General features: G+C 53.8%; 1 protein-coding gene and 1 long non-coding RNA gene across 2 annotated transcripts; both read left to right on the forward strand.

Moving 5' to 3' along the window:
- The first annotated feature begins 625 nt into the window (after positions 1-625).
- Positions 626-5,080, forward strand: LOC146430984 (noggin-2-like). The gene has a single exon (XM_085075240.1). The coding sequence runs from the start codon at positions 1,705-1,707 to the stop codon at positions 2,335-2,337; it is 633 nt and encodes a 210-aa protein (XP_084931366.1). The 5' UTR covers positions 626-1,704; the 3' UTR covers positions 2,338-5,080.
- Positions 5,081-9,325: 4,245 nt separating this feature from the next.
- On the forward strand, positions 9,326-14,408 carry LOC146430985 (uncharacterized). Its single transcript, XR_014855222.1, has 2 exons — positions 9,326-13,507; positions 13,866-14,408. It is a non-coding gene; the product is annotated as an uncharacterized LOC146430985 (long non-coding RNA).
- The last annotated feature ends 2,119 nt before the right edge of the window (positions 14,409-16,527 follow it).

Here is a 16,527-nt window from a genome sequence, read left to right on the forward strand (position 1 = left end):
GTTTTAACCTGGCTGGTTATCACACCACGTTGCACTGAGGGATGCAGGGATACTATTTCTCGAGTGATGCTCCTGGAAGGCTGCAGACTCCCTTGCACAGGGTGCAGAGATGCTGACACTGGAGTGGTCCCACTCTGGTGTGCTGCCCCTGGGGTCCTGCCCCAGAGAGGCTCTAAGAACAGGGTACCCTCTTCTACTAAAGCTCTGCATAAAGCTGGAAGTGGGTTTGATTGCGGCAGGGCTCCTGTGGAGAAGCAGACGTGGTGGGACAACAAAGCGGCTGTGGAAGGCAAAGGCAGAGCGAGGGTCCCACTACCCAGGGCTCTGTCCCACTACCCAGGACCCCGGGCTGGTGCAGGCAGGGAACGACAAGAGCAGGCAGTGCCCCGCTGCTCCGGGCCCATAGCCCCGAGCTCCGCGCCGAGTCCGCTGCTGGGGTGACGGCTCCCGGTGAGCCCGGGGCCCGGGGCCACAGGTGGGATGCGGCTCCGGGAAGCGGGGTGGGCGGCTCCGGGGGAGTGGTGGCAGGACCTGGCTGTCACTCAGCGAGCGGTGAAAGTGACAGCGGGGGCGGGGCGGCCGCGCGCCGGGCGCGTATTTAACTTGGGCGGCAGCGGCGGCGCGGCAGAGCGCGGCGGGCGGGCGGCGGCGGCGGGCGGGATACCGCGACACCAAGCGACACCGAGCTGAGCCTAGCCGAGACGAACCGAACCTAATCGAGCGACACCGAGCCGAGCCCCGCCGAGCCGGGCTGCACCGCGCCGCGCCGCGCGGAGCCGGCAGCGCAGGGCACGGAGCGGAGCCGCGGCTGGATGAGCTGAGCGCGGTGGGGACGACCGGATCCCCTGAGCACCGGCAGCAGCAGCGGCAGAGGCAGCAGCATGGGTCGCCGGGGCTGTTGAGCGGCGGCCGAGCCCGCCCCTGCCCGCCCCCGCCGAGGAGCCGCCAGGGAATAGGGACGCGCCGCTTAGCCGGTGCCGGGGACACCCTCCGCCTCCCAGTCCCATTGCGCCGAGGATGCCCCGGGGGCCCGCGGGCCGCCCCCGCCGCTCGCCATGAGGAGGAACCCGGCCGGGCAGCGGGCGCTGCCGTCGCCGCCCGCCGCTGCCTGAGCCCCGCGCCCCGGCCGTGCCCGCTTAGGGGCCGCCCGAGCGCCCCGGCGCCGTGACCCTCCTCCCGCCCCCTCGCCCGGCGCGCCCGGCTATAAAGGAGGGTTTTATTCTCGGGCCCCGGTCTCACGCCAAACCCTGTCACACCGTCTAGACGAGCTGTCGTGGGGCTCGGCCCAGCTGTCACCATGGCGATGGAGACGAGTCCGCTGTGAATTTTGGGGGGGAGCGAGCGAGCAAGAGCAGCGGCGGCGGCAGAGGAGGAGGAGGAGGAGGAGGAGGAGGAGGAGGAGGAGGAGGAAGGCTCGGCCGCCGCCGTGCCCTGCCCTCCCCCGCGGGGGAGGCTCGGACCCCCCGGCGCTGCCGACCGCGGCTGGAGCCGGCCCGGCGGGGAGCCCCGGGAGCCAGCGGCCGCGGGCGCGGGGCGAGCCTCAGATGCGGCTGTCACACAACCCCGGCCGGGCTATTTAAAGTAACGGGTCCCGCCGGACACTGGTGTCTCTGCCTATTTATGAGCCCCCGGGAGCCGGCGGGCGCCGCCGGGCAGCGCTAGGAGCCGAGCCCGCCGGGAGCAGCGCCGGGGCCCGCCCGGAGCATGACGGCGATCCGGGCGCTGCTGCTCTGCCTCTGCCTGGGGCTGCCGGCGGGCGGGCAGCCCTTCCTGCGCCTGCGACCCTCGCCCAGCGACAACTTGCCCGTCAAGGACATCGTGGAGCACCCGGACCCCGAGTACGACCCCAAGGAGCAGGACCTGGACGAGAGGACGCTAAGGAAGAAGCTGGGTAGCCATTTCGACCCCGGCTTCATGGCCGTGGCCGTGCCGGGGCCGGCCAACGCCTCGGGCGCCGCGGCGGCGGCGGGGCGGGGGCGGGCGGCGCTGCCGACCGAGCTGCGGCGGCTGGAGCTGGGGCCGCCCCGGGGCCCGCGCCTGCGGCTGGGCAAGAAGGCGCGGCGGAAGGTGCTGCAGTGGCTCTGGGCGCACACCCACTGCCCCGTCCTCTACGCCTGGAAGGACCTGGGGGTGCGCTTCTGGCCGCGCTACATTAAGGAGGGCAACTGCCTGGCCGAGAAGTCCTGCTCGCTGCCCGAGGGCATGTTCTGCAAGCCCGTCAAGTCGGTCACCAAGACCTTCCTGCGCTGGCACTGCCAGGGCTGGTCCAGTCAGAAGTACTGCACCTGGATCCCCGTGCAGTATCCGCTCATCTCCGAGTGCAAGTGCTCCTGCTAAGCCTCCCCGGCCCCTTGCACTGCCGCCCTCCTCCTCCGGATCACTTTGGGGGGGGAGGTTTTTCGGGTGGTTTTTGGGGGGTGGGTTTTTTTAGGGGGTGGTTTTTTTCCCACCCCCCAGAGCAAAGTGGGGGAATATGAACAGCTTTTGGGGGTTTTTTTAGGGTGGATTTTTTTGTTGTTGCTGGTAGTTTTGTTTTGGTTTTGATTTTTTTTTGTTGTTGTTGTTAATTTTTTGTTGGGTTTTTTTTTTTCCTTGGACTTCTTTTAATGTTATTTTATTCAAAAGAGGGAAAAGCAAACCCAGGAACTGCAGGGCAGGCCAAAGGCACAGTAAAGCACTACAATCAGATGTCTATTTTTATACGTATATAGCCTTCTAACAAAAGGAAAATAAAAAAAAAAAAAACTTAAAAAAAAGGAAAAAATTATCAGCCGTGTAAATAGAGAGATTTTAAAGGAAAAGGGGGGGGTAAATTGCAGCTGTTTTTTAATTATTATTATAATTATTATTGTTATTATTATTATTTTAAAGATATAGGACCACATTTTAAACCCATCCCCGCAGAACCCAAGCACTTCCCTGCCGAAGGGAAGGCAGAAATTTCTTGTATAGATGATTTTATCAAAAGGAGAAAAGGGGCGGAGGGTATACAAAAAAGAAAAACAAGAATGGTAGCATCCCTGAACGGTTCTTTCTCTGTGTTGTACTTTTTTTTGTCTTCTTCAGACCTTGTCACTGATGTTTGAACTAATTTGCCAAGCTCTCTAGGAGTTGTGGTTTTTTGTTTTTCTGGTTTTTTGGTAAGTGTATAACAATTAATTAAGGGGCAAATTTTAAAGAAAAGGACAAATCTATGGAAGAGTGGAATTGTTTTGTTGTGTGGGAATACATATAGTCGTGTAGAGATGTTAAAGGAAATTTTCTGTGTACAGTTTATTTATTTTAACATTTGTGTATAGGAAAAAAAAAGCTAGAGATTATGCCAGAAACTATTGGAAATGTTTACTTGAATATTCCTTTAAAAACATATCAATGTAAATATGAGCTATCACTGATCAAAACATTTTTAGCAATAAACTCTATCTTTGAAGAAAAACCCCGTGCTGCAGTCCAGCTCCCTGGGAGACCAGCGGAGAAGCAGATTCTTGCTTAGAGCAGGTGATGAGTAAAGGGCTTTGCCTAGGCTAAGCTGATGTAAATCACGAGATGCCCCAAAAGATGGGACAGCTCCATCGGTTTCTCCCTCGCCGGGATTCCACTCTGGAATTTCTTTGCGTGTATAACCTGTTGGGGGAAAAAAAACACCGACGGGAGAGAAATGTCTCGTAACGCGTAAAAGAGCTGCGGTGTCCCGGACTGGAGGCGTCATCTGAAGTCCTTGGGAGATTCCATGCTCTGCGGCTCTTGGATTCGGCTCTCCCGCTGGCAGAGGAAGCGGTCGAGGTTACTGCCCCGGCCATCAAAGCGCCTGACACAGCTTGGCAGCCCCGCGTGTGTCGGAACAAATGTTTTTTCTCGGCTGCCGCCACTAGCAAAGGAGGAAGGAATGGAGACGAGCCCTGCACTCGGCCCTGCTGCCGCGACGGAGCCCCGGGTCCGGCAGGCCATGCCTGCGGTGTCGCTGGGTGTGTGCGGGAGTCAGCAGAGCCTGCGATGGCGCGGAGTGCCCTCAGCTCGCGGGCCGGGCCGGGCCGATCCCCGCGCTCCCACCGGAGCTGGTGGAGCCAGGGCAAGGCAGAGACGGGATGGCTCCACACGGACAGGCTCCGACAGCCGCGCTTTTCCCCAGTGGAAAGCGGGGCACTGGCAGTGCGAGCCCTCTGACAACGGAGGTCTGTCTGTCTGTCTGTCTGTCCGGCGGTCACAGGGCTTGGAGCACGGTCCTGCCGGGCGGCCAGGCCGTTTCCCTGCGTGTTCCACTTGGACTGGTGGTGCTGGAGGAGAAAGTCTGTCCTTTCCCTCTGGTGTCTGAAACGTGCTCAGCATCCCTGAGGAACAAACTGCTGCCAAAGGCCCTGGCTAGCGAGGAGATGCACTCCCCCAAGCTGGCTGTGGAGCGGCAAGGAGACCCTGTCCCCCTCCAGCTTGGCATGCAGCACAGGAGAGCGGCATGACACTCAGCCCATGGGTAGGCACCAGGACCCTCCAACGGGTCTGGCTCATATCCCTCCATCATCGTCTGAGGGGACTGAGGTCCAGCCAGTTCGATGAAGCGGGTCTGCAGAGCCTGGAGGTCACACACAGTTGAAACAGGGAGAGAGCTGTTGAGATGGGCAGGGTGGGGACAAGGCAAGAGGGACAGTAACATCCAGTAGCCCACATCCCCACAGAGCCCTGCAGCCATCCCCTCATCCCCGCATGAGGAGGTAGGTCGGTCGTCCCACATATTTGCCAGTGAGGGACCGGGGAAAGGCAGGGATGCAGAGGCCAGGGTGAAAAGGAGACCTCAGTGAAGACAATGTGCAAAACATCAGGGGCATTTGGGAGAGAAAGGGGAAAGCTCATTTTGCAAGAGGAACAACATCTGTGGTGTGGGGGCTGAACATCTGTAGGAGGGAGCATGGGGGGAAGGCATTATGGGAAAATATTTCTGACATAATCCCAACAGTATCTGGTGTGTTGGGATTTGGTTACAAATGGCCCTCTAACGTCTTTGTGCGTTTTGTTCTGCTGGTTCCAGGGGCACACAGAGACCCCTGCTTTGTGCTAACCTGGGAAATAAACCATTCGCTGGGCTCAATGGCTGAGTTCAGTTGTGCGGGAAGGGGGGGTTGGGAAAGGGGAAGGCGAGATTTGTGTGAACTCAGTGAAAACCAGCCTAAAAGCCTCCATGCCATGTGCTGGAGAGAGGAGGGGGGCTGCCTCCTTCTCTGGGGAGAACTCAGTGGTCCCGCTTGAGATGATGGCTTTTCTAGAGGTGAAAGCGTGATAGCTGAGAGCCAAGGGGCTTGGTGTGAACTAGGGCTGGGGAGCAGTAGGTGGCCCCTTGGAGTGTGTGCCAGCCCACCCAGCCCTGCCTTGCCTATCTGCCATGGCACTGGAGCACCGCCACCTTGTGCCGATGCACAGTCCCCTAATGCCAAGCTCGGCTGCCCCAGGAGACGGTGAGTCGGGGATGTGACGGCCAGGCAGTGGGCGTGATGGCTCGGCAGTTGAGCCGAGCCTCAAAGGAGAGAAAGACAAAGGGGAACAAGTCTGGTTCTTTGGTGCGGTTATTGCATTGTATCCCCAAGCTGCTTGTGATTAAGGGACGAGCTGCAGGGAGAAGAGGGCAGAGCAGGCAGAACCGGCAGAACCTCAAGATGTGGTGGGTGCCAGCTTCTGAAGACACGGGCCTTTCCCCCTGTGTTCCAGGGTCATGGCCTGGGAAAAGGGCCGGAGAACTGAGGGTGGGTGCCATCTTCTAACTCAGGTCCCACTCATCATTACATTGTCAAGAGCTGTACACGGCCATGGACACTCACTGACAGGACTGTGCATACTCACTCCTGGGCACCCAGCCATTCTGCCACTCACCCGGTGTCAGCAGGGGAACTGTGCCCATGCCCTGTGAAGCCACAGTGAGCCCTGTGCTTTGCAGTCTCCCTTCTCCACACTGAGTCTCCAGGCTTAAGCAGAAGGTGGTAGGCTGGAGGATCAGCCCTTTGACCGCTTCTTCCTTCAGGCAGGGCAGAGCACATGTGATGAAGGAAGCTCCATGAGACTTAGGGGATGTTGCATGTCCTGTGGACATATGTCCATTGGCATGATGGCAAAGCAAAGGCAGCTTTCCTCTCCACAGACAGCACTGGCCACAGCTCACCTGCTCCAACACCACATGCTGTTCAGGGGCAGCTCCCTTGGCTGGATCACAGCTGGATTTCTTCCTTGCAGTCCCTACAAAGCCTGACTGAAGAAAAGATCCCCTGTCTCAGGTCTGCAGAGGTCTCCATCTCTTCCTTCTGCATGTCAAGGCCCTTCTTGGTCAATTGCTTTCCCATGCATGAACCCCAGATTTAGATGATCCTGTTTTTCTTGAGACAGACAATGCGTTCAGGATGGCTCCTGACATTTGACTCCATGGGATGAAGTCAGATTTTCACTCCTTTTTCTCGTTCCAGTTTGGTTTTGACACCAGCAGCAGGTTAACTCTTTTGTCTCCATTGACAAAGGATGCTTCATCCTCATTTTCCCACCCTGCCTTTCCTCATTTAGCTCACGTCCCCTCAACTAAGGCCAGTATCCAGAAATGTAGTTTCTGTTGGCACGCTGACTCGGCCAGGGTAACCCAGAATCACGGGACCAGAGCTCACAGATGTCCAATGCCAGCTCTTGAGATATCTGACTCAGGCCCAGGTGATGACTCAGGCCCCATCACTCATCATTTCTAGAAAGGCAGGTGAATGGACTGGAGGCTTCAAACCTTTAAGCCCAGGTTAAACCAGGACTGTTCTCAATATGTAAAATTGTGTTCATCTCCTTCGCCAGCCCAAGCATTTGCTGTCACTTGCCTTCACAGCCTGTCATGGCCACCAGGAACTATCAGGGAGAACCAGTCTCTCTGCACACCCTGCTTGGTCCAGTAGCAGGGCTCTGGTGAGCCCATCCTGCTGACCACTGCTGGTCAGGAGCTCCAGCTGAGCTGGACCTCAAGCTCCTTGTTCATCACCACAATGAAAATCATGCCACACTGCTGAGGTTAATAGTGCCAGCACAAGCCAGGGTACACTGTGCTCAGTGATCTCAGGGGTCTTTTCCAACCTCATTGATCCTGTGCTGACTACAGATGTGCGTTGTGGAGTGGGCAGAGGTCGTCTCATCTCACCATCTTCTCAGCGCTGCCGGGGTATAAGGGTGCAGGTTCTGCTTCCTCTGTAGAGGAAGATACACCTCAGGCTGCCTTTCCACTCCCTTGCAGTTTTCCTTCACTGTGTCCTTGTATAACAAACCCGACTACATGCCCAGTCGCTGCTCGGCAGAGCAAGACACTGACCCTCTCCATAAGGGAGTATAAAGCTTTACTCACTGACACTCCAGAAGTGTCAGAAGGGCTGCCGCCTCATCTGCAAAAGCCGTGCTCCCCTCCCCCTTGGTGATTAAAACCAAACATTAACAGCAGCATCATCCCAGGGACATGGCTGCTCTTCGGCATGAGCTGTTTGGTATTCTGCCTAAAAGTGTCAGACACCCCATCAAGGAGAAGGGACTTCGTCATGTGGCGCCGGGAGCCCAATCGGAGAGGCAGAGCCACGAAGAGCAAATCACGAGGAGCTGGGAGGCAGCCCTTGCGAGCCGGCCATTGGCTAAAATCGCCCTTTCAGGAGGACAGTGAATGAATCCATTCAAAAAAAAAAAAAAAAAAAAAAAAAAAAGCAGGGCCTGTTTGCAAACAGCAAAACGGTCTACATTTTTTTTTTTTTTTCCCTCTGGATGAGTCTGACCCAAACCCTGAAACAGATGTGTGGGATGGGGCTGTTGCAGCCATGTCCAAGCCTATCAGTGAATTTTAGCAGACTAATTCTGCCTCTTCTTTTGTACACCCCACCATTCCTCCCAAGGAGTTTCAGTGACTTGCCCAAAGAACCTTGGCCTCCTCCCAGGCACCCTGGAGTGGGACACAGGCCACCAAGGGCCCAAGGACCACTGCTAGGATATGGCAGGAGACCCTGCTCTCCAGCATCACACTGATATCCTAAAAAAGGTAGGGGAGACCTCACAGAAGCCCATGGTCCCAGCCCATGACAGAGCAGGTGATGGGAAAGTCTCCTTCTTGGATCTGGAAGTTGGGAGTGAAGGGTATCCAGATATGGGACGTGGTTGCTCATAGAGGACCTCACTGAGTAAGCCATGTCCTGTGCTTTGTCTCCTGTACTCATGGTCCCTGGAAACCAGTTATCTCCCTGTGCTGGACAATGAGAGCAAGGTGCTCAGACAAGCTCACTGACCCCCTACTTTAGCTAAGATTTTGCATGCCACTAAAAAAAGCTGAGGCTTTGGAGACAGTGCTGCCAGAGATGCTGGGGTTCTGCAAGTGAGGACCCTGGAGTGCCCAGGATGCTGATTCCACCCACTGAGCAGCAGCAAGTGCAGCACTCATTGTAGCTCCCCTGTCTCAGCACTGGCTGCTTTGGAGCCAGCCTTTGGGGACATAGCAGGAGACAGAGTAGAGCAGCAGGAATGCTGAGAAGGGAAGTAAAGGCTGCATCCCTGAATGACCAGCAACACAGTTTTGGAGAGCCATCTCTGAGTCTGGGGTGGGAAAATAGAACAACTGGGCCAGAGAAAAAAGTTCCTTGTAATGGATTCTGGATCATGTACAGGTGTTTGAGTCAATAAGCTTCTTGGAAGGTTGTGCAAGAGTCATCAGATCCCCTCTGAGGCTGGCTGTGTCCTCAAGCATTGTCTGGTCTGTTTCCACCACATTTGCTGCCAAAAGACACTTTCTCTCCAGGAGATGGTACTAACAAAGGACTGGGCTTCCAGCCTTGGCTCAGTTTATCTACTTGAATGGGACAGAGACCATATTTCATCCCGGAGCTGAGATTAAGCACTGAGCTGCACTTGGTTTTCTGCTCTTTGACCGTATTTTAGGAAGGAGCCTACTTTTGTGTCCTCCCTTCCCACCCAGGAACTGCAGCCAGCAATCCTCTTGGACACCTGTTTGAGCCAGCAAAGACAGCATGTGGGTCAACATGTAGCCATGAAGCTGGATATAGAAGGACACTAATAAAGGATGGTGTTCGTGATGTTGTGGTACCCAACGGAGCCCTGAGCTGAGTTGTACCAGGAGGTATCCTCTGCCCAGGCTACGGGACAGGGCTGGGGCGTGGCTTTTCAGTGGGAGCTTTTCCTGCTCCCGGACACGGCTCTGCCGGTCTCAGTGGGGCCTGGCGAAAGGACCGCTGGCCAAACACGGCACGGCAGCGTCCTCCGTCCTCTTGGAGCCCCGCGGGGTGCTGCCCGCGCTGCCCCGGCACCGCGCGTGACTCGGGAGGGCGGCGCCACCTGGCGGCCGCACGGGGACAGGCGGGACCCACCCAGCCCGGCCTGGCCCTGCTGGGGCCTGCGAGGGTCCTGGCACCGCCACAGGGCTCGGAGCCCCAAGGGTCCTGGAGTAGCCGGCCATGGGACATGCGAGAGCCTCCGCCAAGTGCCCTGGGGGAGTGGCAGTGCGGTGGCGCCAGGAAGGAGTTCGTCCCTCCGAGGGAGGTGTGCCGTCCTGTGGAGCACCGGTGCTTGCAGTGCCGAAGCTTTGAGCCGAAGGGATGGCACGAATTGGACACACAGTAGCTTTCCAGGAATTCCAGCTTCGCAGCAGCCCCTGCTGACCCTGGGGTCCCATTTGGCCCACCCCAGTGTTGCAGGAGCCTCTTTTTCCTCTGGAGGCTGCAGCAGCAGCAGCAGCCAGACACAAGAAATCCAAAGTCCTTCACAACTCTCTTCCGGGCTGAAGCAAATTTGTTCTTTATGAGGAGTTTTAGCATGCCTGGAATATAAAGGCTTCCCACGGGGGCTGACAGAGCATCCTTCCATCCTCTCAACGGAAGCAGTGGGAGAAGCACAACCAAAGATACCCTGCATAGAAGAAAAGACATAGTCTCCATGAATGCTCCGAGTGAAGTGGGATTCATCCAGGCCCCTCTATTCCTGTTCCATACAGGCCTACTCTCTGTACACAGTTGTTGTCCTGGGCCAGGTCCAACCCTGTTGTCCAGCTCAGTTACTTCAATAAGCCTTCAAATTGCTTAACAAATACCACACAAGTGTTTAAACCCTGAGAATTTTTACTCTGGGCTCAAAATGTGATTTATCTTCATCTGTGCCTGCAAGATTTATCAGCCCCAATTAAGGGAATGGGTGTTCTCTTTAAAGTGTGGTTCTAGTCAGAAAAACCAACTGGAGTCTTCTCTCAGTGAGTCAAACACATGGCCAAACCAGAAGGGAAAAATTGAGAAACATTTTTCTAAAAACATCCTTGTGTTTTTTGGTCAGAAATTTTTGAAGCATGGCTGAATTTAGAAACATTCAACCAACTGTAGTGAGTCAGGAATCACAAAAGGAATTGTGAAAATTGTCAGGTGTTTTTCCCTCTGTTCTTCATCAAAATTTTATACTTTTATGCCATTTTTCATCAAAAAGTGCTGGCAAGGACTATGTGGCACATCTATCCGAGAAAGACCATTCGCAAACCTCTCCCCCTGTGCAGTGTGGACAGGAGGTGACTCTGTGGATGCCTACACAAGAGAATAAGAGCCCTTGTTCACGTGCTCTGGGCAAACCTGCTGAAACACAGGATGTGAGGACTTAATTCTGGCCATAGAGGAGTGCACTGGTAAATGAGGCACTAACTCCTACCAATGAACCCCGTGGACTTGCAGCTCCAATCATTGCTGGCCTGCTTCTTCTTTTCCTCTTCTGTGACACTGAGCTGCAAGGCAGGAGGCTGGCTCTGCTGTGCCTTGAGAGCTGTTGGAGCAAAGCCATGGATTCAGAGAACATGGAGTTCCTTCTCCTCTATTAGAAGCTCTTCAATTTGATCTCTGAGGTGCAGGCTATGATCAGAAGGACAAGTTCAAAAAACTCCAACAGGGTAAAACCTCAAACAGGGCAGAGCAGACAGAGAAATACAAGAAGATGAGCCATTGAGTAGTTGCCACTAGGATCCAGAGAGACAAGCTTTGGCACCACCGGTCATTAAACCAGTGCCATACTGTTAAATGCACCTCATCTGGAGGTGGGAAGGCATGAAAGATGGGTGCAGAGACAAATGCCAGAAAGAAACAGCCCCAGGAATTGCGTTTGCCACTGGCAGGAAACTCTTTCAGACCAAACTTACCTTGAAACTATATTATTTTTCTGCCTGTGCAATTTCCCATCAAATTAAATTGTAGGGAAAAGGTCATGATGGGGATTTTAGAGGCCTCCCCCAGACAGCACCAGAGCCTTTTGATCCAGTTTGAACCCATAGATGCTGTGTATTCAGATTAGGGTGCCAAAAAAGAACCAGAAGTTCCTTTCAAGCCGGATGGTGGATGTCATCCTTTCCCAGTAAGTGTGAGGAGAATGTTTTAATCCTCATCAACTTGCCTGGGTCAGTATGTATTTCTCCCCCCAAAAAACTAATTTGTGTGTAAGCCTTTTCTGTTCAATACTTCAGGGCACGTAACAAAAGGATTTTCCTGCCTGGAACAGTGTGCTGTTAGACAGCTCTGGCTATAGCTCTCACCTTGGATGAACAGTAAAAAAATCTGACCTTTTATGCTCACTGTCTTTGAAGCTGGGAGGGTCTTGATTTCAATCTCAGCAGCAAAGGGCACATCTAAGTCTTGATTTAAAAGGTCTGAAATTACTCTCATCATCTCCTCTGGCTGCTTGTCTCATCCAGCCAGTCTCACCTCATCCCGCCTCACCTGGAGTCAGGCACAGGCAGCTGGATCCCATATGCAGGGCTGTCCTGGGCGGTCCACCAGTGATCATCAGGGCCAGATGTCCTGGGCTGGCGGCTTGAGGGGCACTACTCCCCTCTGAGAACCCATGTCACATAGCATGACAATGACTATGCTGTGTGGGGTCCCCCCAATCCAGTCTGGTTGTCATCCACCCCAGCTGTGCAGGAAGGCACACAGAAGGAACAGGAAGAAGCCCCAGGACTGACTTTCCCAAGCCTGAGCCAGACCCATGAGGAGGGGTGAACCCAAGGAAACACCCTGGCTTCCCCTGACACCACCAGCAATACATTCTGTAGCCAAAGACCTGAGGGCAGCCCAGCCCAACCTCTGTACCAGGCTGACCCCTGGTACCAGCCCTGCCTGTACTTGGCTGCATCACAGAAGATGCTGAGCCACTGGCATTCTGCTGTCTCTGCCTCACACACCACTTGGCACACAGGCAGCAAAGGGCTGGGAAGTTGTGCAGGAACTGGTCTGCGGGGGTGAGCCCCCAAACACTTTTAAGGAAGAGCTGATAAGCTGTCAACTGGCGGATGGTTGCCAGTTACTACAGTTAGAGCCAGTTAGCACCATCGATGTCTCTAGCATTTGGAATCCAATCTGCTCTCCACCAGACAGCATTAGCTGATGGTGTGGGAGGTTTTTTCCCACATGGGAGGATGGTTTACAAGTGCTAAAATTGCTCCTGGTGCTGCCAGCACCTCTGAGAGACCAGGTAGAAAAAAAGAAAGCAGGGTCAAGGTATCTGTTATCTCAAGATCTCTCCTGTGCAGGCAGGCACATCCGGACAGATGTGAATGATTTCAATCTTACCAAGAAAACAGATTTCCCACTTACAGGATGCATCAGCTTGGCTACTGCTCAATGGGCTCTGGGAATCACTTCAGCATCACAGCCCTGTCCTCCAGTCAGCCGAGGCTGTGCAGGCACCTCCCCAGTACTCCAGGGGCTTGTCATAGGGCTGTCCCTGGGGTGGCTTTTTTCCCTTGTCTTTGTTTAGCTTTTCTAGGCCTTTCCTATAGAGGAACTGCTGGAAGTGTGAATTTCCATGCCTCTGGGCTGCTCACTGCAGCAGTGCACTTCTAGAACCAGTTAAAAAAGGCACAATGTCCTATCCCTTGTAGGTGCAAACCCTGCCTCCTTCTCCTTGCAGTGTTCTCCCGTGGGAATCTGCAGCTCTCCCATGCCTCCTGGTTAGGAGTAAAGCTGTGGGGCCATGAGGCCCTTTGCTTTCACTTCCATGCACACAGGCAGGTTTTTCTCCTGCTTGCACTGGTTCTGGCTCTGGAGTAGACAGGACCATGATGAGCCAATGAGCTGTTTGGGTGTTTGAGAGCAAAGCCTGATCCTGGATCACAACTTTCCCAGGTCTGAGGCACTTTTGAGACGTCTGCCTCCCAGGGCTGAGGAGAGGTTCTCAGGCCGGCTCAGAAGAAAAGCGTTGCTGCCTGCTTGGCACCAGAGCTTGGACGGGAATTCTCTTGTTTTTCATGAGCAAGCTGAGCGGTCAGCACATACCATGAGCAACAGTCAGAGGAGCAATAAATAGCCAGACCAGAAGGAGACAACCTGTTCAGACTGGACCTCTCATCCCCTGTGTCGGCAGGATGACTACTGCTCTGCGTCAGGGTCTCATGAGAGACTGGGACAGAAAGCCTGCATCCTGGCCCAGCCTGCTCCGAGTGTGTCCTCCAGGAGCAGCCGTGCCTACTGCTCTGACCAGCACATCCCAGGATGTGGTAGGCAGCTATTGGGGTTGTCTTTGTGGGATGTCTCACTCCTGCTCCCAGAGCTGTGCCAGAAGGCAGATGCCATTGCTGCAGGCTGGCTGTGGGACTGTTCCTCCAGGGCTGGTTCCCATTTGGGATCAAACCCAACCTTATTCCTGCATCCCAGTAAAAGTCCCAGTTTTTCTCATTCTCCAGGGAAAGGAGAACTTTGAAAACGTTAAGGTTCAGTAACACATCCCAGAAAACTCTGTTTTCCCAAATGACGTTCCTTTGTGATCGTACACCACCCCATGACTGTAGGGTACAGGAGATGTCTAAATAGCCAATGAAAGCCCATTGCTTGACATTTTCCTTTCTTCCCTTTAAGATCTGCAAGAGAAGCAGGCGTGAAGGTTGTTCGACTGCTCCAGGTCACCTTGTGCCAAGCATCCAATATGGAATAGCCAGGGGTTGTAAAGTGCTCTGAACCTGAAAAGTGCTAACTAAGAAAATGAAGCCCAACATGAGTGTTATTAATAAATGCCAGCCACTGTTATATAACTCCTAATCATGAACTGCGTCTTTCGGCCCCCATTGTTCCATTGTCAGGCCCTATTATCTGGGAACTCTTACCCACCGACCACAAGAAATAGCCTGGGCTCTGCGGGTTTGCAAACTTTGTTGTTGGAAAGCTTTTCATGCAATTGTTTTTGCTTTGCACTGTTGCCTTCCTCATTGTACAGATGTGGGTGTGTATCGCAGCCCACACCCTCTGCCTTTTGCCTCAGGATAACTTTGAAAATGAGCTGATCCATCTCAGTGAGTGTTTTTCCTAAGCATTCTCTTTAAAAACAACAAGATTAAAAAACAAAACAAAACAAAACAAAAAACCAACAACAACCAAAAAAACCCCCAAAAAACCAAAAAAACCCTATTTTTCCTGAAGTGAAGCTTGTGCTGAGGAAAATTCTAGCCTGCAATCTCAGCAGAATAAAGACTGTGCTGTAGCCTCAGAAGAGACTCCCCACAGGACCAGCAGCGCCTGAGCCCAGGCCTAAAGGAAGGAGAGAGGGTGGGGTAACTGCATTTCTGGGACTTGGAGTAGGGCACACTAGGGCTTGCAGGGCTGGACTATTGGTCTCCCCCTGCCAGACCCTGAGCTTTCAGCCACCCCACTTCAGTGCTTCTTGTCCTCTTCATTACAGCACATCTCAAGATGAGTTTCTGCATGGTGGTTCTACATGAGAGTCCACATGAAGCTCATCTGGCACCAGTGCAAGCTTGTAAGGAACTCTCAGCTCTCCTTTCAAGCTACTTCAGGCCTCTACAAAGGTTTCCATGCCCCAAAAATTGTGTGGATCTTTGAGGCACTTTCCCACTGGTCAGCGTAAGGTACACCAGTATGGGAAGCTCTGCAGGCTGGTCACAGCTCACCAGGTATGTTGGTTTTGCTTGGCCTGGTTTTTGGTAGCAGAGGGGCCATAAAGATGGCCTCTGAGAGAAGCTGCTAGAAGATTCCACATGTCCAGAAGAGCCAATCCCTGATGGCTCTGAAGGTGGACATGCCACTGGCCAAGGCTGGGCCAGTTAGAGATGTTGGTTATGCCTCTGTAATAACATATTAAAGAAGAAATCAAAACAAAGTGTAACACAGTTGTTTCTAGCCAGAGAAGGAGGAGGAGGTGAGAACATGTGAGGGAAACAACATGGAGATACCAAGGTCGGTGGAGAAGGAGGGGGAGGAGATGCTCCAGGCACCAGAGTCGAAATTCCTCTGCAGGCCATGGTAAAGACCATGGGGAAGCAGCTGAGCTGTGCCCCTGCAGCCCATGGGGTCCATAGGGGATGCAGAGATCTCCTCGCAGCCCATGGGGAGGTGCCCACACCAGGGTGGGCAGATGCCTGGAGGAAGTTGTGATCCAGTGGGAGACCCATGGAGCGAGGGCGCCTTGCTTCCAGACTGGAGCAGCCTGTCCTTGGAGGACTGCACCCTGTGGATGAGTGACCCACACCACAGCAGTTTTGGGATGACTACTACTCATGAGATTGGACCCACGCTGGAGAGGTTCACAGAGAACTGTGTCATGTGGGAAGGGACCCCACAGCACAGCAGGGGCAGGACTCCTCTCCCTGAGCAGTGGAAGGAGATCCTGGTGATGAACTGACCAAACGGCCCACACCCTGTTCCTTGCACTGTTGGTGGGAAGGAGGGTGGGGTTGGGGGGAAGAGCAGTATTTTAAGGGTTTCTTTTACTTCTCATTATCCTCCTCTGACTCTGTTGGTAATAACTTTATTCTGTAGCTCTAAGTTGAGCCTGTTTTGTACTTGGAGTGTTTTCTCCTGATCCTTATCTCTACTCATGACCCCATCGTGCAGTTTTGTTCTCTCCTCTGCCCAGCTGTGGCAGAGGGGAATGAGTGAGCAGCTGTTGTGGGTGCCTGGTGTTTGGTTAGGATCACACCACGACATCAGGACACCACGACTGTCATTTCATAGGGCTCAGGCTAGAACCAACCACACTGAAAAATGCCTTTCTGGTCAAAATATAACACTTTACTGAACTTTGTCTCATGTGGAAGAGAAATTTTAAATCAAAACCAGAAGATGCCAGGTAAAGAGATTTTGGTGTCCAGTTTTGGAGGCCTGTATTTTGTCTACCAACATGCTTTAAAAATCTGTGAGACTTTTCTTCCTTTTACTGGAAAGCCTGAAATGACACAGAAAGCTAAAAATAGTAACAATACCCAACCAAGTCATTGGTGTTTTTCAATAAGGTCCAATGCAAACTTTGATGCTGGCTTGGGCAGGTTTTGTTATTTTTCTGACCAGGCCCTATTATTAGGGTTGTAAATATTCCCAGCCAAAATGGCCTTGAAGCCACCAACCCGTTCCTGAATGGTTTTCCCTGTAGCTCATCCAGTGCCTCATGCCTTTGAGCAGTGACAACCTCTAAGTGCAGTGATGCTCTTGGGATGAGGATGGAGGTGAGGAGCACCCCGGCAGTGCTGCAGTATGACCCTGGCATGGTCCACAAGCTGTGACTCTGACC

The sequence above is a fragment of the Lichenostomus cassidix genome, chromosome 14 (genome assembly GCF_008360975.1).
Source record: "Lichenostomus cassidix isolate B80296 chromosome 14, HeHo_3.0, whole genome shotgun sequence".
NCBI classification, from domain to species: Eukaryota; Metazoa; Chordata; class Aves; order Passeriformes; family Meliphagidae; genus Lichenostomus; species Lichenostomus cassidix.